The 23324-nt window shown below is 42.7% G+C and overlaps 1 protein-coding gene across 1 annotated transcript in view; it reads left to right on the plus strand.

Moving 5' to 3' along the window:
- SLAIN1 (SLAIN motif family member 1) overlaps positions 1–23324 on the plus strand; it is a 52319-nt gene that overhangs the window by 2052 nt on the left and 26943 nt on the right. The window contains 1 exon segment of the mRNA XM_048495077.1: positions 5822–5961. Coding sequence (XP_048351034.1) covers positions 5822–5961 — 140 coding nt within the window.

Below are 23324 nucleotides of genomic sequence, written 5' to 3' on the forward strand. Positions count from 1 at the left end.
ATACATAATTTACAACATAGTCTTATCAAATTGTGCTATTCGGCATATTTATATAATTTGAAAGCATCAGTGGCTTCATTTTCTATAAGCAAAACTGAATATATATTGAATGCAAGAAAGAGGGGAAGAGTGAGCGAGCTGCAATCCGCTGTACCTTGTTTTGTCTTAAAAGTGTAATCCAAAAATTTTGCAGTGAAGAAAAGTGCCATTGTTTGGAGAGAAATAGTCATATGCCATTGTAGTAGTACTAGCAGCAGGTCTTTGGATATCCTTACATTTTATAACTTCTTTACCTCACATTAAAACCTATGGAAAATACTTGTTGAACAACTCTGTTTTTAAAAGCATTTCATTGATTTAAAAAAAATCAGCCCCCCTTCAACCTTTCCAAATTTTCCAGTCTTTCTATTGAAAGGAAAAGTTGGGGGTTGGAAAATAAAGGGGGAAAGGCTACTGGATTGTTAAAGGTTTTTTCTGTGCCTTCATTTTTTGATATCATTACTATCGAGCTGGCTTTCCAAAAGAGAGGGAAAGTGTCTGTAAGGAATTTTAGGTATGCTGCCTAAAAATTCTAATGTTTCTCTATTGGAAAAACTGAAAGAGAAAAAAACCCTCCAGGGAGCATTTTTACAGGCTCTCAAAGCTCTAATGCTGCTTGGCACAAGGTCCTCTAGTTGGCTCCATGGATGAATGAAGACTTGAACCCTGATCTCCATAGTCCTAGCCCAGTACACTAACCATTACACTGTCATCTGCTTGAACACGTGTCAATGAATGATGAACTCAGGTGGTGCCTTTGATTTTGGATGAAAGCTGAACAGTCCATCAGAAAAGAATGCGTAAAGCTTCATGGATGCATACTTAGATGCAGAGTTTAAATGCAGTTAGGTGGTTAACAGATGCTCAGTCCTAGAACTTGGTCTCATTGGCAAAACTCTGTCCTGGAAAACATCAACAATGCTGATTCCTTTTCTTCTTCACTAAATATTGATTGGCTGTCTCCATTTAAGGCTTTGTATGAAACTATGGCCCCTTCCGCACACACAAAATAATGCATTTTCAAACCACTTTCACAACTGTTTGCAAGTGGATTTTGCTATTCCGCACAGCTTCAAAGAGCACTGAAAGCAGTTTGAAAGTGCATTATTCTGCATGTGCGGAATGAGCCTAAGTTGCCCTGGCCTGATCTCTTCAGATCTCAAAAGCTAAGCGGAGTTGACCCTTGCAAGTATTTTGATGGGAGACCTCCAAGCAATATCAGAGTTGTGACATGGAGTTATGACATGGAGGCAGGCAATGGCAAACCAACTCTGAATGTCACTTTCCTTGAAAACCCCACCAGGGTTTGCCATAAGTCAGATGTGACTTGAGGGGAAAAGAGAAGTTTACTTACCACAAACTCTCCAAGGTGAGCATGCAGCAATACTTGGGATTGTTTCTTTTCTGATTCCTTTGGATGACATTTGAAAGAGAGGAACCACTGGTAGAGCTCATGATTTTGATGCAAAAGGTAGCTGGTGCATTGTTGGGCATCCCAATGAAAGGGGCATATGGAGGTTGCAGAACTAGGAAAGGCCACTGGAGAGCTACTGCCAGACTAGACAGACCAATTGGTGACCCCAGTATAAAAACACCAAAAAAGGAGGGGGGCAAGATGCCCCCAAACCTGATCAACATCAACACTGTACTTTCTGAGACTTTTAAGGAAGCAACAACTAGATGGAAAACTTCTGGTGTCCTTTTACCGCTGTGCTATAGAGAGTGTCCTAACCTACTGCATCTGTGTATGGTTCTCCAGTTGCACAGTGGCGAATAGGAAGGCGCTCCAAAGGGTGATCAATACTGCACAAAGGATTATCGGCTGCCCTCTCCCCTCCTTGGAAGAAATCTATAATGCCCGAAGTCTAAATAAAGCCCAAAATATTCTAAGGGACCCGTCTCATCCAGCACACTCTCTTTTTAAACTGCTACCATCTGCAGCGGAGGAACGCATACAGAGACCCCTCAGAACTAGGACAAAGAGGCTTAGAGACAGCTTCTACTCTAGAGCTGTGGCTATGCTAAACTCCGCTGCTTCATATTGATGTATTTGGGGCTATGTAGGGATGGGTGGAGGATGATGATGTATGAGTCTGAAATTGCATGAGTCTGAAATTGTATGAGTCTGAAATTGTGTGCATCGAGGAATGCTGCTGTAAATTTCGTTGTGCGTGCACAATGACAATAAAATGCTTATGCTTATGCTTAAAGGTGAGAAAGACACTTGCAAGTTCAGTTGGTTGGAATGCAAATGTATCTTTGAGATATTTATACTCCACTTTTCTCCCCAGAGGGGACACAAAGGGGCTTAAGGTATTGCTCTCTCTTCATCCATTTTATCCCCCCAGCAGCAACCCAGTGAGGTAAGTTAGGCCAAGAGGGGATGACTGGGCCAAGGTCACCTAGCAAGTTCCATGATCGAGTGCAGGATTTGAACCTGGACCTCTCAGTTCTTAGTCTGTCACTCTCAGGACTAACTCACACTGTATTTCTCAACTATTCTCATGGCTTCATAAAGCCCTGACATGGAAATGAAGTAAAGGGGATTTGAAAGACCCTGTCATGGCATTAATGGCTGATTCAGTTCCTAAAATTATGTTTGGCTCAGGTGTCTTTTTGCTTTGGCAGGATGTCAGCTTGTCAGTATCAAATTGTGAACGGCATCCTTACCTGTTTTTTCCCCATATTAGGGGTCCTTCTTGTGACCAGCATAGATATACATGTGGGCAGATGAGTTGGTTCGGATTTTCTGTGAAGGGGATAATAGCTTCTGGGAGGAGATTATCCATCTTCATGAGGTTAAAGCTTCCAGATCAAGAGGCATCACTTTCAACTTTGGTCTTCTCCATTTTAGGCTATCAATAATACTTGGCAAGTATCGTGCACATTGCAAGGTTTTCAAGTGGTTTACATGCTTTCTTGGTCATCCAGACAAAGCTCTTCATCCCCATAGAATGGGGAAGTGTTTGAAGTTGAGGGGGGAAGTATATAACTTAAAGGTCCACTATGGATAGAATTCTTGCCTTGGGACTGTTCTCTGCTCAGTGGGTTTGCAATGGACTCTCTTCACGGTTTTCTGTTGCTGTTATCGTTGGGTTGGGCTGCCTTACAGCCCCATCCAAGCGGCAAGGTGGGTGGCACCGTCACTGCACTGCCCTGCCACTCCCAGAAAGACTTCCCAGCAGTGCGGGGAGGGTTGCAAAACAAAACAGACTTTGCTGCCAAGAAGCCTCTGAAAGGGGTCACATAAGTCCAGATTCCCTGTTACTAGCGTAAACTGGCAAATGGCCAGGAGGAAACCGTCTGATGTTGGCTCCTTCCCTGGCCATATTTCCTGGCCTCCCCTGCTGCACCAACGATGCTGGCAGGGGTGCTAGGACACTGGTGTAGCATCACAGCTGCCCACCAGCAGTTTTATCCTTCTGCTGGGGTAAGTGCCCTAGGGAGGGCATTTCCACTGGGAGAAGCCCATGCTGCTTCCACCAGTAGATTCAGCCCACCTCCCTCTGGCTGGGTCTTTACGCATGGAGTTTATAAGTGAAAAGCAACGACTGACATATTTTAAAATATACATCTGAAATGTAATTTTTGAATGGTGTTTATATCCCATTCATTTGAGCCACTGAACTCTGCACTGCAAACGTTGGCAACGAAAGCCTCTTTATTGTGTTCAGTGAACAGGCATAGAATCTTCAACATCAGCAGCTACAAATATTCAACATTCCTTTTGGAGATTATTTTCAAGATGTCATCTGTAATAAAATTGTTTGATGGATATAGAATGGCTCATGCACCTGGGAGTAATAAAAGATATCTAAATACTAATCTACATGATGGGCAGACCATTAAAGTCATAGAAAGTGATGTAGATTTCATCAAGGGATTTTTAGACAGCAAATTTAAGCATACCTGTTCGGAAGCAACAGTGCAGTCCTAAACCAAGTTACATACTTCTAAATTAATTGCAGTCAATGAAGTTAGAATTTAGAAGAGTGTAACTTTGCTTAGGATAGGATTGTCCTATCTGGAGTCCTGCCATAATTACATCTTTATAAACGTTGTGACGATTGTACATCTTTATACACCCTTTACAAACATAAGACAAGAAACACCATAAAATAGGTTTGGGTTTTTTTGAAGGGCAAACTAGTAGAGAACATGCATTTTGAAAGAAAATTCACACTTAGGAGGCAAGTACTTTAAACTGGATTTAAGATTATTTCATTATGTTGAAGGCATTGGGACAGCATCCGTTTAATAATCTGGCTTTGCCGCTGTAGAGATGGCAGCTTCTTGGTGTTTTGTCACATTTTAGGTATAAACATTAACACAGGATTTGGGTTTTTAAAAAGCTAAATAAAGACGTCACCCTGCTTTCAATCATTTTACGTGGCGTGTGATGAAGCACAGGATGAAATCTTATTCTTTCAGTTTTGCCTGTAGACAGCCACAGCAAGAATATAACCCAGTTCATATTGTGGAAATGTCTGCCCTTATGGTACCCAGGCTGGCATGAGGGGGGCTGCAAAAGGAAAGAGATCCCACTCTCTGTTTGGTTGGCACTTTGCTTGGCCTGTCCAATAGAGCGAAGCCCGTGTCTATCATTAATGTGTGGGTACTGGTTTTTCATCCCATTAAAGTAAGAAAGAAGTCAAGAATTAGCATTGATGTGCCTTAAGGGGTGAATCCTACCCTATCCAACCTTTTCAATGAACAACGTTTGAAGCCTTCTGATTCTTCTGGGCACTTTTCTCTAGGCTCATGCTTGGAAAATGAGCATTCTTTCCTTAGTTCATATGGCTGCTTTTAGTCTGTGCTTTGTTCAATGTTGAGATTGCTGTTAAGAACCTGAAATGAGGGTATCAATTAATGTTGGGTAAAGAGAATCCTTGATGGGAATTTCTGTAGAGAAATGGATCATGGAGGTAGTAAAGGTGTGGATTCTTTTTTTCCCCCAGATTGCTTTGAGTCTCTTCTGTTTCCTTGCCATGCACACTTTACAGACTTGCCGTATCTGCCTTTTAGAAAAGGAGAGCCCACATGTTTGGCTCCTCTGCCATGTCACTCTAAGTCGACTTTTGCCACTTCTAGGTTTTGCAGAACTGTGAATGAAGCCTGCAGTTGAGCAGGAGCAATCCTGTCAGGGTGGGCTCTTTGCTTAGGGAAACCCACTGATCTCCTATGCTAGTTTTGCTAATTTCCCAGTCTGCAGTGTTTGCTAGCAGAGAAGCAGCAGAGGAAGTGGCATGCATGTTGGGTAGCTTTTCACCTGTCGGAGCGCTTAACTGTCTGTCTTTGGTGACTCCTTAATGAAAATCAAAGTCATTATTAGCTGTCCTCTGTTGCCTGCTGGTGGTAGCTGATTACTGAAGGATCAAAACACACAAAACGTTTGGTGGTTCATCGTATTTCTCTTTGACTACAGTTTAACAAGTCACAGCTTTGTGACTTGATGTGCAGGTCAGGGCTTTAGAGAATCTGGACCCAATGTCCATCTGGCTGGCTTATTAAGCCGTGCTGCAATTTCCTCTGCAAGTCATTTATTCATGTGTATTTGGGGTCTACATATGAGGCAGTTTTATTCCCAGCTATAAGTTTACTTGTGTAACACACAGCATTACCTTGAAGCAACAATAAATGTAGTCAACTCTGGTTTGACACACATTAACCGTCATTTTGGCCTAAGATGAACCATGAGTCTTTTCTATTGTGATGGGAGATTAAAATGTATGTATCAAAACCCATATATATGATGCTAAAAATCTGTGTCTCTTCTGTTTAGGTTGTATGTTGTGCCTGCTAAGAGTGGTGTGTCCCAAGAAAAACTGCTGAGTCCCCTGCAGTGGTGCCGACGTGTTCTGGATCATCCAAGCCCTGAGATTGAAGCGGCAAAACGCTCGCTCTGCTTCAGGCTGGAACAAGGTAGTTCAAACTGTTTGTTCAATCCATTTTGGTAGCTTTTGTATCTTTTCTTATTGTCTGGCCTAGAACCAAACAGTTGGGATAGCTTGTAGTGACATTGAAGAACCCAAGTGGTCCTATACAGAATTGCTTTATTTTCTAGAATTTGTATGTTTTTCCTCTGTTTCTGCAGTTTTCTGCCTCATGGTGTCTGATAGCTATGGAAATGCACCAAGTGTCTTGGCTATTCCTTGCTTTTCAGAACCAGGGATATAAATTCGATGCCTATTCAGACTTGGATGCTCCTGCTCGCCGTCAAGCAGATGTGCAGTAGGATTTGCATCTCTGTGCTTAAAATCAGTGAGTAGCCATGGAAGAGTTAATGAATCCAACCACCAGGGAGAAAGAGACATTGGATGCCATGTAAATGTGTGTGTGTGTGTGTGTGTGTGTATCAATTAAAAAATAGTATAGAAGACGGGTTCTGGATAGAGCTCGTGTGGTGCAGTAGTTAGAGTGTTGGACAGGTTCAAATCCCATCTCTTCCATGAAAGCTTGCTGTCATAACCTTCACCAAAGTTAGCTCAAGTCCTGCCATGCTGTTTGTAAGAGTTTCTTCTCACACGTTCAGCCTGAGAAAGAAAGTTATCAATTCAGGAACGTTCGCTGCCTTTTGGAATATGTGTGCCTGAGTGAAACAACTGTCCTTCCCTTCTCCCTTTTCCCCGGCACTTTTCTTTCCTGGGAACTATCTCGCTTGAGGGGGAAGTAGGGGAAACTACTGGGAACGTATAATCTGTGTCTTGCGAAGAGCTGGCCAGTTCAGACAATAACGTTACTATCCTGTGCTTGCTGTCAATAACACAAGAATTCTATTCCTAAAGTTCTGGTTCCTGTTATTCGAGCCAGAGTGGGGTTTTGACACTTGCTGGGTGGCCTTGGGCTGGTTACACGCACTCAACTTAATCTACCTCACAGGGTTGTTATGAGGACAAAATCAAAGTGATGAGATTGACATAACCCAGTACCTCACTGGGGAGAAAGGTGGGGTATAAATGAAGTAAAAATAATCATAAAGAAGAAGAAGAAGCTGGAAGGAGCAATCCTAAACAAGTCTGCTCAAAAGTAAGTCTTATGTAGTGTGTCTTAAGACTCAGGAAAATATTCTTAGGATTGTAGCCATGGTATCTGAATTACAGATAAAACTTGCCAGATTGCTACAGCATTACTTCCTTGCTCCCCAGTAACAGGAGAAAATGAAGGTACAGAACAACTCCACAAGCTAGTTCATTAGGTTTTTATTTTATAAAAACCATAAATTATCTGATAATTATACCTAATATGTAGCAAAGGAAAGACATGACCAACTATTCCTAGAACAGGAAATTTGAAACCCAAGAGGTTCCCAACAGATTCTTCACTTTGAAATGGAGATAATTTTGCTTTCAAATTTCCTTTGATATTTATGCAAGTTGGTTTCTTGTCAAAGGTTTTTTTTTCAGCAACAGCTGACGGGCTGAAGCTAATCCTGGGATATACTAAGATTCGTTGTTATTCAAGTGTTCCTTTTTCCATATGTCACTTTTGTACTCTATATTTGACTTTCACCCCAGGATGCTGAAGTTTCAGAAGCAATAATTGAGTATAAGCTCCGGTTGTCCTCATTATGGAACTCAACATCCAAAGGAGAATATATTCCCTGCAGGGATTGCCCCCACTCCCCAAACCTTTTATTTTTTAGATATTCTGACATGAAGGTGTTGTGTTGCTAATTAGTGGATACTGCCTGTAGGTAAGATAGGTATTGATATAGAGCCCATCACATCAGAAAACAGGGGCTGCCTGAGCACATGGATCTGCCTGGTAATGAATCACTTAGCTGAGCCCTCAAACTTGGTATTGTCTCCTCTGACTGGCAGCCGGTCTCCAGGGTATCAGGCAGGAAAAATCTTTCCCAGTCTCCTTTACCTGAAGGGACCTGGATTTTATGTCTGTGAAGCCTTTTTCTTTGCCATTAATCTGTAAGTCTAATGCACGATCTCTTAACAACAAAATGGATGAACTAAGGCTACAGACTGTGAAGAGCAGGTTTGGCAAGAACAGCTGTGTTTTATTAATTACAGAAACCTGGCTTCAATCACACATTCCTGATGCGGCAGTTGAACTATCTGGCTTCACTTCTTTCCGGCAGGACAGAAGCAGTAAAGATTCTGGCAAGCTGAAAGGGGGGGGGGGTTAAATCTCTATGTGAACAAAAGCTGGTGCACTAATGCAAGCATCACGGGGGGTCACTGCTCAAAGGATTTGGAAAGTATGACTGTTAGATGTAGACCCATATATCTGCCACGGGAGTTCAGTGTGGTTATCATCATTGCAGTATACATTCCACCTGATGCTAATGCTACCATGGCTTTGAGCTCTCTGTACAACATTGTTGACAACCAGCAGAAAAAGCATCCTGATGCTGTGCTCATTATAGGAGGAGACTTTAATCATACTAATTTAAAAACAGTGCTCCCTAAACTCTACCAGCATGTTAGGTGCCCTACGAGAGGATCCAATACATTGGATAAAGTGTATACCAACATTAAGGATGCCTACAAGGTGATACAATTACCACACTTGGGTCAGTCAGACCATTTGTCACTGTTTCTAGCACCAGCATATATTCCACTTGGGAGGCGGGTGTTGCCTGTAATAAAGACTGTGAAATCCTGGCCTGATGATGCCTCCGAACTACTTCAAGATTGTTTTGAGACAACAAATTGGGATGTTTTCTACCACCCAGATCTGGAAGAGTATACCACTGCTGTTCTGAGTTATATCACCTACTGCACAGACACTCTTACTGTGGATAAGCGCATCCGGATTTACTCCAACCATAAACCCTGGATGACAACGGAGGTTCAGCGACTTTTGCATGACAGGAATATTGCTTTCAGATCTGGTGATGAGGCAAAATACAGTGCGGCGAGAGCCAGTCTCAAGAGAGGTATTAGACAAGCCAAGATGAGTTATAAGAGAAAAATTGAGGATTATTTTAATAATAACAACATGAGGCAGGTGTGGCAGGGGATTCAACAAATCACCAATCATAAACCAACCAATGACATCTCTGTAGATGGGGATTCTTCTTCTCTGGCAGAGCAGCTAAATCACTTTTTTGCCCGCTTTGAAACAGGTTTATCAGAAGGAGATGACACACAGCCACTAGGTGATTGCAGCTCACACCTCACTGTGGAGGAACATGAGGTGAGGCAAGTTTTGAGGGCTGTGAATCCAAGGAAGGCTGCTGGACCGGATGGTATTCCCGGTCGGGTGTTAAAGGAATGCGCTAACCAACTGGCTGGTGTTTTTACTGGGATCTTTAATCGATCTCTATCCCAGTCCACCATCCCATCTTGTTTGAAAGCTTCCACCATTGTTCCACTACCAAAGAGATTTCCTGCTGACAATCTTCAGGATTATAGACCAGTGGCACTCACCCCCATCATCATGAAGTGTTTTGAAAAACTGGTCCATAGGCATATTAGTTCTTGCCTTCCAGATACATTTGATAAACATCAGTTCGCATATCGGACTAATAGATCTACGGAGGACGCCATTGCCATTAGCCTCCACACTGCTTTGACGCATCTGGAACATCAGGGGAATTATGTGCGAATGCTTTTTGCGGACTTTAGTTCCGCATTTAATACAATCTCGCCACTAAGACTGGTGACGAAACTCGTGGATCTTGGACTCTCACATTCAATCTGTTTGTGGATTAGGGACTTCTTGTCTGGACGTTCCCAGAGGGTTAGACTGGGAAATCGGGTTTCCTCAGTTCTTACTCTAAATATGGGAACGCCACAGGGCTGTGTGTTGAGTCCTTTACTGTTCACCCTTTATACATATGACTGTACTCCTGTCTATCATAGTAACACCATTATCAAATTTGCTGATGACACAACGGTGGTGGGGCTCATCTCTGGAGGGGATGAGTCTGCCTATCGGAATGAAGTGGACCGACTGCTCTCATGGTGCAGGGAAAATAACCTGGTTCTTAACACTAACAAGACAAAGGAGCTCATAGTGGACTATAGAAGGAATAGCTCAGAAATTCAGCCCTTGACTATAAATGGAGATCAAGTGGAGCGGGTGGCTAGTTTTAAATTTCTGGGCGTTATGATTAAAGAGGACTTGACCTGGGGCGTACAGACTGCCGCGGTGGTTAAGAAAGCCCAGCAAAGACTGTACTTTCTGAGACTTTTAAGGAAGCAACAACTAGATGGAAAACTTCTGGTGTCCTTTTACCGCTGTGCTATAGAGAGTGTCTTAACCTACTGCATCTGTGTATGGTTCTCCAGTTGCACAGTGGCGAATAGGAAGGCGCTCCAAAGGGTGATCACTACTGCACAAAGGATTATCGGCTGCCCTCTTCCCTCCTTGGAAGAAATCTATAATTCCCGAAGCCTAAATAAAGCCCAAAATATTCTGAGGGACCCGTCTCATCCAGCACACTCTCTTTTCAAACTGTTACCATCTGGCAGACGATACAGGGCTCTCAGAACTAGGACAAAGAGGCTTAGAGACAGCTTCTACTCTAGAGCTGTGGCTATGCTAAACTCCGCTGCTTCATATTGATGTATTTGGGGCTGTGTAGGGATGGGTGGAGGAAGGGGAAGTGAGGATGATGTATGAGTCTGAAATTGTGTGCATCGAGGAATGCTGCTGTAAATTTCGTTGTGCGTGCACAATGACAATAAAATGCTTATGCTTATGCTTATGCTTATGCTAATGATAAACACTTTGCCCACTGAAGGCCCTCGTGACTGACTCGCCCAGCTCTTCCAGTGTGTTATGAAAACAGTGTTTTTAATTTGTTTGTTTGTTTGTTTAATGTACCGCCCCTCCCCCGAAGGGCTCTGGGCGGTGAACAACAGAATTCCACAACAAACAGATGGAGCACGTGACAAAATACAAATTATAAATAAATAATCTAGGCTCCATAAACCATAAAATACTAAACCTATTAAAATACAGCGTTCCATACAAAATTGTCGGCATTCAGCATTAAAGCTTTCAGTAAAAAACCCTCCCAAGATTATGAAACCACTTGGTCGTGATCGTCTCCGTTATCTTTCTTATAATGTGTGCTGCTGATGGGATCGTATCAGAGATTCCTGGCCTGTTCTATCAGTGTGTACCCAGTGTTTAGTGTACTCATCTCTTGCTGCAAGATAAACTGCCTTTCAGCTCCCACTCCCATCCTACACCGGCTGAGGTGATACTTGATGGAAAACAAAGCTCATGAACATCATGGAATTCTGACAGTACATATTTGCTATGAAGGAAATTGAAGTGTAACTTGGTTGGGAGGATGGGAAACATCACAGAGGTCTAGTAAGAGAAATGGCACTAAGTGTGAATAGCGTCAATCACATAGGGCAATGATCCCCACCATTGGTGCTCTTGGGTACCTTGGCATCTGCTGGTGTGCTTCTTGGCACCCAACTGACTCTTCCTTAAAGCAGAAAGCCAATCCTGGCTTTCCTGCACTTCAGAGGTATAAGAGATGCCTCAGAAGAGCCCATTTGGATACAACTGTCTCCATCTGTGGTGCACTGGGATAATGACCAGTTCGCGGTAAGAGAAAATGGCTCCTCCTCTGATCAAACTTAACTTGCTTCAAGGGTTGCTGAACTTGACCTATCCAATCCTTGTTGTCTTAAGAACCTTTTGTTTTAACTAGAAGGGGTCCTTCAAACTCTTGGATAAACTCTTGGGAGTTATTTCTTTGTATTCCCTGAGCCAGCATGGTGTAGTGGTTAAGAGCAGGTGGACTCTAATCTGAAGAACCAGGTCTGATTCCCCTTCTCCCCCACATAAGTGGTGGACTGTTATCTGGTGAACCGGATTTGTTCCGCCACTCCTACATTCCTGCTGGGTGACCTTGGACTAGCCACAGTTCATTCAGAACTTTCTCAGCCCCACCTACCTCACAAGGTGTCTGTTGTGGGGAGAGGAAGGGAATGGAGTTTGTAAGCCTCCTTGGGTCTCCATACAGTAGAGAAAGGGGGGCATAAATTCAAACTCCTCTTTTTAAGTAAACAAAACTAATTCTGGTTTCACACAAGCATAACCAAGTCAATGGGATACTTTGTAACTCAACATTAGGCAGAATAAGCAGAATTGTGTAAAACCCAACAAGGACTAAATTACCAGCCTGATTATTCTTATCTTTGCTAAAACCTCCCTCCAATCTCAACCCTTACCAGCCAGAGACTTGCCAATAAGAAACTCCAACTGTCTCTTCTTGTCAGCCATTAAAACTGAAGTCCATCCACCCCTCACTCTGGTGGAGAACCATCAGAGGAAGAGTTCCCTTTAGTGTCACTAGACTGGTTGGTGCCAATACTAATCAATATAAGCGTCAGTATAGATCAGTAGAGGGGAGGGATTTCGCTTTGAAAATGCATCATACTGTCAGAGGAGGATTCTAGACATGGAATCTCTTTATCATTTTGCTGAACCTAAAATTTTGTAGATGGACCAAGACACTCCTTCTTTTGTTGTGGTGTCCACTACCTGTTCTCAATGTTTCAGGAATCCTCACAGGTTTGCAAAGGTTAGGGTCCTCTGAAGTAGGGTATGGAGACCTCTGTCCAGTAGGATTACTGAAGTAAGCGCAGAGCAGAAGCAGGGTGCTAAGAAATGGAGACATAAAAATGGAGGGGGTGGAGGCAGCTAAGAGCTTGAGAAGAAAACTTGAGGGTAATGGCACATTGGATAAAACTCTGTGTGTGTGTATGTGTGAGTGTGTGCGCGCACGCATGAAGTCACAGTTGACTAATGGCAACCCTGTAGAGTTTTCAAGCCCAGAGATGTTCAAAGGTGGTTTGCCACTGTCTTCTTCCACGTGGGCTGAGAAAGTTCTAAGAGAACTGCGATTGGCCCAGAGTCACCCAGCAGGCTTTATGTGGAGGAGTGGGGAATTGAACCCTGTTTTCCAGATTTAGAATCCACTGCTGTCAAGAGGAAAAGGAAAAGGTCGTGTGCTGTTCTTGGGAAGAATTGGAAGTGGCCAAAGAGATGGCAGATATCAAATTTCACATATGAATTTGAAATAATTGTTCTGACATGTGACTGTTGGCCTATATGGCATTTAGTCCTTATCTGCAAAAAAAAAAGAGCAATAGAAGATTATGTAATGAGTCTAGTTCCAGTCAGACTAAGTAAACTTGAATCCCAGGGTACAAATGGCAGCAAGGAACTTTGCTGATACCCCAGGAAATCTTTTCAGAGATAGTTAGCATCTTTAATGACATCTGATCTTTCTTGGGGGCCCTGAAATTCCCAACAGTTTTCACTGGCTGCCTAAAGTATCATTACCTATTTCACAATCTATGTGTTTTCTGTCAACCCACATCTGTTCTCTAGTGAAGAGGGTCCTCACATGCTTATATTAAGAGGCAGTGTGCTCCTAATCGTCTGTTCCCATTCACAATGAAATTGCTTGCCAAGCCAGAATCAAAACAGTGTTAGCAACAAATGTAGAGTTATATAAAGGTCACATACAGATTTTTGTTAAATCCTTTTTAAGGAAGGTGATGCTTTGAGTCCAAAATATAATGCTGCTGGCAGGCAAACAGGACAATTGAACTCCATAGCAACAAGTCCCCTCAGTGTCTCTAATTACCAGTTTATACTGAGTTGCAAACCAAATACAAGTACTACATCTGATCACTCGTTACTCAAGTTCTTAAAACAGGGGGTCATATGCAGTGCTAAGAACCATCATACAGTTATAAGAGATGAGGCAGATGGAAGTTGTCAGGATCCCAGGAAGATCTTCATGTATCTATGATTTGGCATTCTGAGACTTATGGGACATTATGCAAACAATTATTCTCAGAGTTTTGATTTGGTATAAACTGAAGCCAAAACCCAAAAATTATAGATGATAAGCAAATGAAAACAGAAGGAGAGACCATTCCAAGAGAGTGTCCTTGGCCAATAAATTCTTTAATTTAGGTGTGTCTTTATTTTTTTTTTGTCAACTACCTTTCCAAAAATAACTGCCCATGGCCTTGCCCCGCTCTGGTGTGAAAAATCATGCCAGGAGCACTCTTGCTTTCCCCAAGGAAAGCTAAAAGCATGCACGGGGCAAGAGAAGAAGAAGAAAAAGAGTTGGATTTATATCCCTCCCCTCTCACAACAAACACCCTGTGAGCTGGGTGAGGCTGAGAGAGCTCAGAAGAACTGTGACTAGCCCAAGGTCACCCAGCTTGCATGTGTTGGAGTGCACAGGCTAATCTGAATTCCCCAGATATGCCTCCACAGCTCAAGTGGCAGAGCGGGGAATCAAACCCGGTTCCTGCAGATTAGAGTACACCTGCTCTTAACCACTACACCACTGCTGCTCTGGAGGAAATGCAAGCGGAAATGCATTGGGAGAAGAAATCTTGCCCCGACGCACCTCAGCGTGTTGGGACAAGATTTCTTGCTTTGACATGCTTCCTGCCCCTCTGTGTGCCTCTGTGCTGGTGGATAATCGGCCTTAGTGTGCAGCAGCAGTGAAAAGGGCTTCTTGATTTCTGAAATCTGAGGAGATGGGGCTATAAGTTCTGTCAATGCACATAGGTGCATTCTGCAAGGCTCATTTATGACGCGTGTAACTCATTATCAATGAACCCGTTTCCCCCTCTCCCCCCTTGGACATGAGAAGGGCCCCTTCCACACATGCAAAATAATGCACTTTCAATCCACTTTCAATGCACTTTGAAGCTCAGAGATGCTTCCCCCCCCCTTCCCATGATGCACGTGTAGCTATGGAGGCCTCTAGTGAACCTCTTGGCCACACAGTACCCAGGCAAGAAAAGAAAAAAAGGGGGAAGTATCTCCCCACCCATGCTTTGGATCTCTGAATGGCAGACAGCAAGAGAATCCCCACCCCCGCAAACACACAACGGAGAATCTCCCCACTGCAACCGAGAATCTCCCCCATCTGAACATGGAGGCCGGCATTTGAGTTAACTCTCTAGAGAATCCACTCAAATGCTGGATGGAAGGGGGGAAATTGGATGCTTCCTGCTACAGTTGTTCACACAGCTAAGCAGGAAGTATTGAACCCCAGGATTTTGCTAAAAGATTGCTTGTTAAGCAATTTCTGTAAAACCCGGATTGAAATAAATATAACAGGTTGAGCCCGTTTTGGGGAAGAGCTTTGTGCAAAGTTCTTCCCCCAAACGGGATCGTTTCCTTCTTTAGCCCATTATATTTGTGCTGTGTGGAATCCACCATAGACAGCTTTAAAAGCCAGTTAGTCATATTTAAGGAGGAGGCATCCAGCAATGACTATTAACCATTGAAACTAAAGGGGATCTCCACATCCAGAGGCTGCAAACCTCTGAATACCTGTTCTAAGAGGCAACTTCAGGGGAAAAAAAACCTTGGCCTTCATGCCGTTTGTTGGCCTTCCAGGGCACCTGGTTGGCTGCTGTGTGAAAGAGGATGGATCACTGGTCTGATCCAGAATGGCTTTTCTTATGCATCTTCATACGATGATGTGAATGTAATAGAGATGTAATAGTTTTTTGTGTCATCGGGAATGTTACATTTTACAGCATACTGGTTTTGATTTAGTCCTTGGGAACGGTTCACACACTTGCGTAAGTAATTATTAATTTCTACATGTGGAACAGGTAGGTCACACAGTATCATAATGAGAGAGTGGTGGAGGGTGTGACATTATATTGGTTTTTATCCAGCTGTGCGCTTATGTTTTCTTCAGAGGGAGTGTGAGAAATTTCTTCAGAAATTCTGCTTCTCTCTTCTATGTGTAGAGCATTGAGCCCTTTCAAATTTTGGACTGCTGCAGGTCTTCACTGTGGGGAAACAGTTGCTAAATATCACCTCCACTTGGGACAACTGAGGGCACTTTTGGAAAAACTGACACTCAAGGCCCAAGAAATAGTAGATGACATTTCAGCTTTTCTGATGTGTTCTGAACAGCATGTAGTTTGCCATAGCTTGCCAATGAACATCAGTCACAAGCCTTTATTGGCATAAAATAAACATACAAAATCAGCATACAAAATTTGCCCATTATTGCGCACAATTATAGACACTGGTACTAAAATACTAAATACTAAAATATATACATGGTCCTTCTGTATCTATAGGACATTCCTTCAGCTAAGTTAACTCACTTAAACGTCATCGGATACTGACAGAAGCTAGCAAAATTACTGCTGGCTATATGTGGTCATAATACATAGACATTGGTTGGTATTCATCTAGACTTACGTCTATTATTGTTAGCAGAAATTTTGCTACATTCTCACACACTGTGGGATCCATGTTGTTCAAAAGCATAGGTATCTTAAGAGCATCAGTTAGATTGTTATACAGAAATGGGATAAGTGCAGATTGTGACATTCTGATTTTTGCAAACCTTACACAATGAAAGAGGGTATGATCGAGTGTCTCCACCTGACCCATATTGCATGGACATAGCCTCCTCTGTTTATCAATTTGTTGATATCTGCCATAGAGCAGCATAGAAGGCATTAGATTGAATCTGGCCAGTGTTAAAGCTCTTCTTAATTTAGGGTTGGTGATCCACTGTAAATAATTTTGCCAATGAACATGCTTTGTATGAATAAATGTCTCTGTTGAGTCCCTGCTAATTATCCAAAGGGACAGGTACAGAAAATTCTAATGTAGGAATGTCTACCTGGCATGTTGAAATGTTGCTATGCCAGGCCCTCACTTACTGGAGAGTATCTTCTGACCTTAAGACAAAAAGCCAATGAGACAGAAACAGGAACCAGGACCAAAGAGCAATTAAAGGCAGTGATGGATACAAAATGACTGGGAATTTGTGTGAAGCAGCTGAAATCTGGCTTTGTTTTCTTGGCTAAGGGGACTGTAATGATAGTTATGTAACCACTTTAAAAAAAACCCTGGTGAAACAAAGATGGGCTTGCTCCTTCCCCTTTGGACGTAAAGGCAAATTGCCATTCTTTCCATCTCTTCTAACATCTTAAGTTAATATATCTCAATTAACAGGCATACCTGCTACTTTTTTTTAGTAACTAGCATCAGGTAGATGACACCTACAGCACCTAACTGATTTATAAGTCTTCTTGTTTATTGTGGCATCAAATATCAGTTATATAAAACCTTAATTATTTCTGTTAGATGAATACATGTGAATTTTATGTATGGTTGAAGTTAAATATTGATTTATTTACTTCATTTATATCCTGCCATTCATCCCTGTGGGGACTCAAAGCAGTTTACTTTATTCTCATCTCTTCCACTTTTATCCTTACAACAACCCAACAAGGTAGGTTAGGCCCCGCAACAAGAATCCATAGCAGAGTTGGGATTCAGATTTGGATCTCCCAGATTCCACTTTGATACTCTAACCACTATACTGCACTGTTTCTCAACAAAATGGTTCTAATCCTGCAGTTGTACAGTATAGTTTAGAATGTGTGCTAGTTTTTAATTACATGTTTATTAACTGTACCCAAAAGATTTGATGTAATACTATAGTACCACCAGACAGAACTGTTACCAGAATTGAATGAAATTGTTAAATGAAGTGATGGATGACAGAAATCTGACTGTTGTTGTTTTTTTTTTTAAAAAAACTGGCATCTCTTTCTTGGCCTTTGGAAACACAATTATCATGGCATTTCTTCTAGAAGCACAATCAGGGACTAAAAATAAACCCTTTCCTTTGACCCAGCATTTGGGTTCACCAAACATCCTGACACAGACAGCTGTTGCATTGGCATAGCTTATGCAGAGGGACGTCCAGGATGCATCTGAATAACATCCCTACTGTGATGTCAATTCACCTATGAGTGCTATCCTAGACAGACTTACACCCTTCTGAATTCTTTGATGTCAGTGGGCATTGGAGGGTGTAACACTGCTTGAAACGGAATTGGTGCTTCCCAAATACTGCTCAAAACTTCTGACAACAGCTCCAATCTTTCATAACCCCAGGCTACCATTTTGTATCTGATACTTACTCTTTGTTTGGTATGGTGGCTTACTTGTATTCATATAAGTCTCCTCTGCTTGTCCCCAAGATTTCCCTCTCTCACTCTCTTTCCTTTGCCCTTTTCCCGAGTGACTGGCGTGTAGATCTGTACAAACTGCCTAGGTAGCTTATTTGAGTAGGACTCACAGCTTGCTTATGAAACCATGCACTTGGGCAATGTATACAGCTGCTGCAATATGATTTTGGTTTCCAGTGAGAAACCATTTCCTTCCAAGATGCTAGATAGTTTTAGACAAAGCACTGCAGGCGCTTGATCTTTTTCCTCTTGTTTCCGCCCAGCCTGAGTGTCTTTGTAAGTTATATTTCCACGGCTGTTCTTCCACATCTGAGCTGTCCCGTCAGTTCTCATCAAATGTTGACTTAGCAGGAGTCGGTGTGGCAAGGAGCTTTGTGTTTCCAACAGTTCTGTTGCTTTGGGCAGAATGGGTATTTGTGCATTTGCCCTTTTCGGTTGACAGATTATCAGGAGGTTTATGGAGAGGTGATTTTTGCCTTGAACCCCTTGGGCTATCTTTGGAGCAGACAAAGTGTAATTCAGTAAATGAAGTTTGAAAAAGTTTCAAGAATGTGCATCCTCTATGACAACTGCAGAATAGAATATGCAGGACGTTATGGTGGACATTTGCTGCGAGAGATTCTCTACCGTGGAATATGCCTGAGTTGGCAAGAACTAAGTGGCTGAAATGCGACTCTTGTGTCTTTGGCTAAGAGCAAGTCTGGCAGGGTAGACTGGTTTAAACTAATTACTGAAAACAAAGGCTGATTTAAAGCAATATATATATATATATATATATAGTTACTGCTTAAATGTGCGTAGTAATGCCTTAAAATAAAAAAAATTGATTTAAGACTGAATAGTCTTTGCACAGTCACAGAGGATACTCAATAGCAGTGTCAATCCTAAACAAGTGACATCCATTGACTTCAGTGGGCTCCGAAGGGTGTAGTTCTGCTTAGGATTGTGCTGTAAATTCTTTAAGTGTTTGTGGCTTTTGAAAATCGTAATGTACACTCCAGTTATTTGCCATCTAGTGGTAGATATTTCTTGTTGAACTGTTGGACTAGGTATAGGGTGGCCAGGAATGGTCTGGTGACTGTTGGGAGATTTACCTGGGTGGGGGTGGGGGCTCACAGGTGGTGTCATAATTATGTCACTGGCTGTGTGCTGACATCACTCCCCATTAGTTTTGCCAGCTCTGGGTTGGGAAAATTGTGCAGATTTTAGGGGCGAAACTTGAGGAGTGCAGGGTTTGAGGAGAGACTTCAGTGGGGTATAATGCTAGAGGGTTCACCTTCCAAAGCAGCCCTTTTCTCCAAGTGAACTGATTTCTGTTGCCTACAGATCAGTTGTAATACCAGGAGATCTAAAATCATCACCTGGAGCACTACTCCAGTCCCCATGCGCTCATGAGGGACATTGGCACATTGCCAGGGGCACTCTAGTGTTCTGCAAAAACCTTGTGGTTTCACCATAGAGGTTGATAGGACATCCTGTGTCACTACTGGTTTAACTAGAGAGTGACATGGGTGTCTTGGGACACCAGGCCTTTCCCCCCTCCCACGCACTAGTGAACATCAAACTAATTAATTCAAGGTCTCTCATTACCTCAGGAGGCTAGGCAAACCTACATGTTCCTGAGTAAGGTGGGCTTAATTTAGGCCTGGACTTAAAAGATGGATGTCACATGAACTCTTACTTCATATGGATTTGCTCATAAGTACCTTCTGCCTGATGTACTTCTGGCTAGGGGTGGTGATTCAGTAAAAACCAAATCATTCAAAAACCTGAAAAAATCCTTGTCAGGTTTTCCCGTGTTTTTTTACTGAAAAGAGCTGAATCGTCTGGGAGCTGATAAATATGATTTGGCGCTATTGACTGAGGGAGCTTCAGTTGAATGCTGGAGTCCAGAATTCAGTTGAAGCTCTCTCCCTGTACCCCTGCAGCTGATTCCCAAGTCCCAAGGACTTCCCAAGTTGCCAAGTTTATGTGACTGACAGAGCTTCAACTGAATGCTGAGGTCCAGCATTCAGTTGAAACTCTCTCCCTCTCCAACCACCAGCCTGGGCGGGGTAGGGGGTGGGAGGGATTCCCCACCACTGCTTCTCAGGACCATGTAGACTTAAGAAGCAGCGGCAGGGAAAACTGAATTTTTTCAGGTTTTAAACCTTTTAAAAAAATCTGAATAAAGCTGATCAGATTTAGGCCAGTTCTGTTTGTAGAGGCAGTCTGTATTCAATTTGAAAAAGCCCACAAAGTGTTTTCAATCCATAAAGTAGCTTGAATCCACTGGCCTGTTTGTAGGGATAGAAAGATCTCTGCTTGTGGAGCAAAGGGATTCCTCAAATGCTTCTGCTGAGGGTCCCCTATCCCCAGGAGAGGTGGCAGAGTCATTCTGTGTGGGTGGAAAAACTTCTGTCCACAGAAACACTACGGTAGAATCAAGCCATTGTGATTATATTTGTTATCTCATAGGCACTACAACAATAGTACCCAATGCAAATATGGTTGTATTTGAAGCAAAAGGACTGCTGCCTATTGACATGTACACCTTCAACATGGGCCCATTAGATTGTTCATGGCAACAGATACTCATTATTTAAACCAGTGTCGCTCAGGGACCACCTGTAGTTCCTTGGCATGCCACCGTGACTCTTCTGGGCACTGTCCCCCAATTTAGCACCTACCCCATGTTTCAGGAAAGTGGCAAGACAACAGCTTTTTTGTTGATGGTATTTGCAAATGTGGGTCTCTGTGAACTGTTTAGCGAGAGCTTCTGATATAAAGCTAAGGAATTAGCCAGATGTGCCAGAACTCCTGATCACTGTCCAAGTTGCGTTGATAACTAGGAGTTATCGGCTATAGCTGGCAACCCAGTGGGATAATTTAGGAGTCAAAGATTGATTCTTTGGTGTTGCAGCAATATGGTACAACACTTCTGATGCAAAGCCAGAAGTGAGGCCTCTATGTCAGGAAGATGCTCTGAAAGTAACCCAAAACTCTATGGGTAAGCCATAGAGTTCCCTCTCCTGTTTGATCAAAACACTCATGGCAGCATTGAAGCTTTCACCTTTCCTAGGAACTGATGATATTTCTGTAGCTGCAGGGTAAATTGTCGCCTTGTTCTCTTCTGCTTCTTTTGCCACACATATTGTATGTGTGTTGTGTGTCCCCTTTGTGTGATTCTTAGTCACAACTACAATAACAGGAGCTTTGTTCATGATGACTCTTCCCACAGTAGTTATTGTAGAAAAGAATGAATGCTCCTTTGCGCTTATATTGTTGACCACCATCTGTGGGTGAGAGCATGCTGGCCATTAACTGGCCTGGGCAAAGGATCAAACTGTTATAAAATAGCGTCTTGTGTTTGAAAACGAGCAAAGAAAGTGGGATCACAAAGGCCTTTTCAATCAGTTTTGCTAATCCACAGTGGCTTGTAATAAGAAGTACAAGATGTTGGTTGTGGGTTTTAAAAATGCAAGTGCTGTTTCCCTGTGAGCTTTATTTTAAGATGGGTGCTGCCTGCCATTTATTAAAACGCTAAACTGTTAATTTTGCCATCCTAGGTAGAGTTACACTAAATCTATTGAAGTTAATTGACTTTAAAGGGGTATAACTCTGCTTTGAATTCCACTGTAAATCTGGAGTTGCAGGGGGAACTGTCTGAGGTAAAACAGGCCTGTAAAGCTTTCAAGCCTTCATGCTGAAAAAATCGGATGTGGGCAGAGTCCCCTTCCACCCCACAGTGGATTGTGTTCTGCTTGATGCAGGCAACGGAATAAAACAATACCACTGTTATAATGATTGTGTATCTCACTTAAGGGACTGCCATTTTAAAACTTCAGAAGAGAAGATAAATTAATTTGTTGGAGCTGCAGAGTCCCTGTTCGGCTGAGCTGAACATTCTAACAAAGGGAATATCCCACATGGTTGTGGCTCTCCTTCTGAACAGTTTGTGTTGTCACCACTTGAATATTGGGGTGTTACGGGACCTGTCAGTATAGCAATTTCTATGGCATGAGATCCTTCCCCTTTCCAAATCTGCCTTTTGCAGACTCCACCCCTAGATCATCAGAAATTTCTGAACCTGGAGTTGGCAACCATAGCTGGCAGTTAGCAGGAGCCACCAAACTAGAAAATGAATATCGTCTTGTTGAGAGCACTTCATATTATGTAGGCAAGGAGAGCCAATAAACCACATTCCTCTCCCTTAGCTCATACAGTCTTGGTGATAAGGGGATGGGTTGTAGTATAACCTGGTTGACACTTATCATGCATTGGGGTAGACAGTGTGACACTGGATAGCTTGAGACTCTGGATCACTTTGGTTTGTGTCCGGCTGTGGGTCAACTCCTCCTAGATATTGGCCAAACCCTCCCTGCTGCTACAGCATCATTGTCACTTGCTGTGGAAGGTGGTCACCCAGATGCTGGTCTGACCAGCATGTCATCATAGCACATGGCCATCTGGTTTCTTGGTCAGGTAAGCTGTCACTTGAGGCATGAAAGTATTGATCCATGCTGAGCCAAGTCACTGTTCCTGACATAGGAGATACACGCAACGGATTTGGAACTCCCCCACGGTGTCACCATCAGCAGTCTTCAGTCAGGCCAGGGTACCAGACCATCTAGCAGAGTTTTCAGTAACAGATCAATGATCTGGTCAGTAGCAAGGATGAACATCCAACCATAGACATAGCATCATAATGTAAGAACATAAGAAGACCCTCACTTAATCAGGCCAGCAATTAATCTAGTCCAGCATCCTATTTCACATGGCAGCCAAGCAGCTGTCCTGGATGGCCAACAAACAGGCCAAGGCCTTCCCCGATGTTGCTTGCTAGAGCTGGGATTCACAGGTTTACTGCCTCTGAATATGGAGGTTCTCTTTATTCACCATGGCTAGTGGCCACTGATAGATTTATCCTCCCTGAATCTGTCTAATCCCCCTTTAGAGATATCTATGCTCGTGGCTGTTACTACTACCACTGGCTGTGAATTCCAGAGTTTAATTACCCACTGAGTAAACAGAGTTTTCCTTTTGTGTGTTATGAAATTCCTTCACTTTGGCCGCAGTGGCTAGAGCTTCCTTGTCAATTTGGGCAGAGCTTACATAATAGAAATTTTATGGCATTTGACAAATGAGTCATGGAGAATTTGTAACATTTGTTTCCTTTCGAACACAGAAGTGCACTTGCGATTTTCAATGTAAAGTCCATAAAACTAAAGTGAGTTAAACTTTAGCCTTTTTGGAGACAAGGTTTTAAATCAACAACCCTTTTAAATACCCATGTCACTTGGCTTTTTGATGCTCAGGGTTTTT

Source organism: Sphaerodactylus townsendi, linkage group LG04, assembly GCF_021028975.2.
Source record: "Sphaerodactylus townsendi isolate TG3544 linkage group LG04, MPM_Stown_v2.3, whole genome shotgun sequence".
NCBI lineage: Eukaryota > Metazoa > Chordata > Lepidosauria > Squamata > Sphaerodactylidae > Sphaerodactylus > Sphaerodactylus townsendi.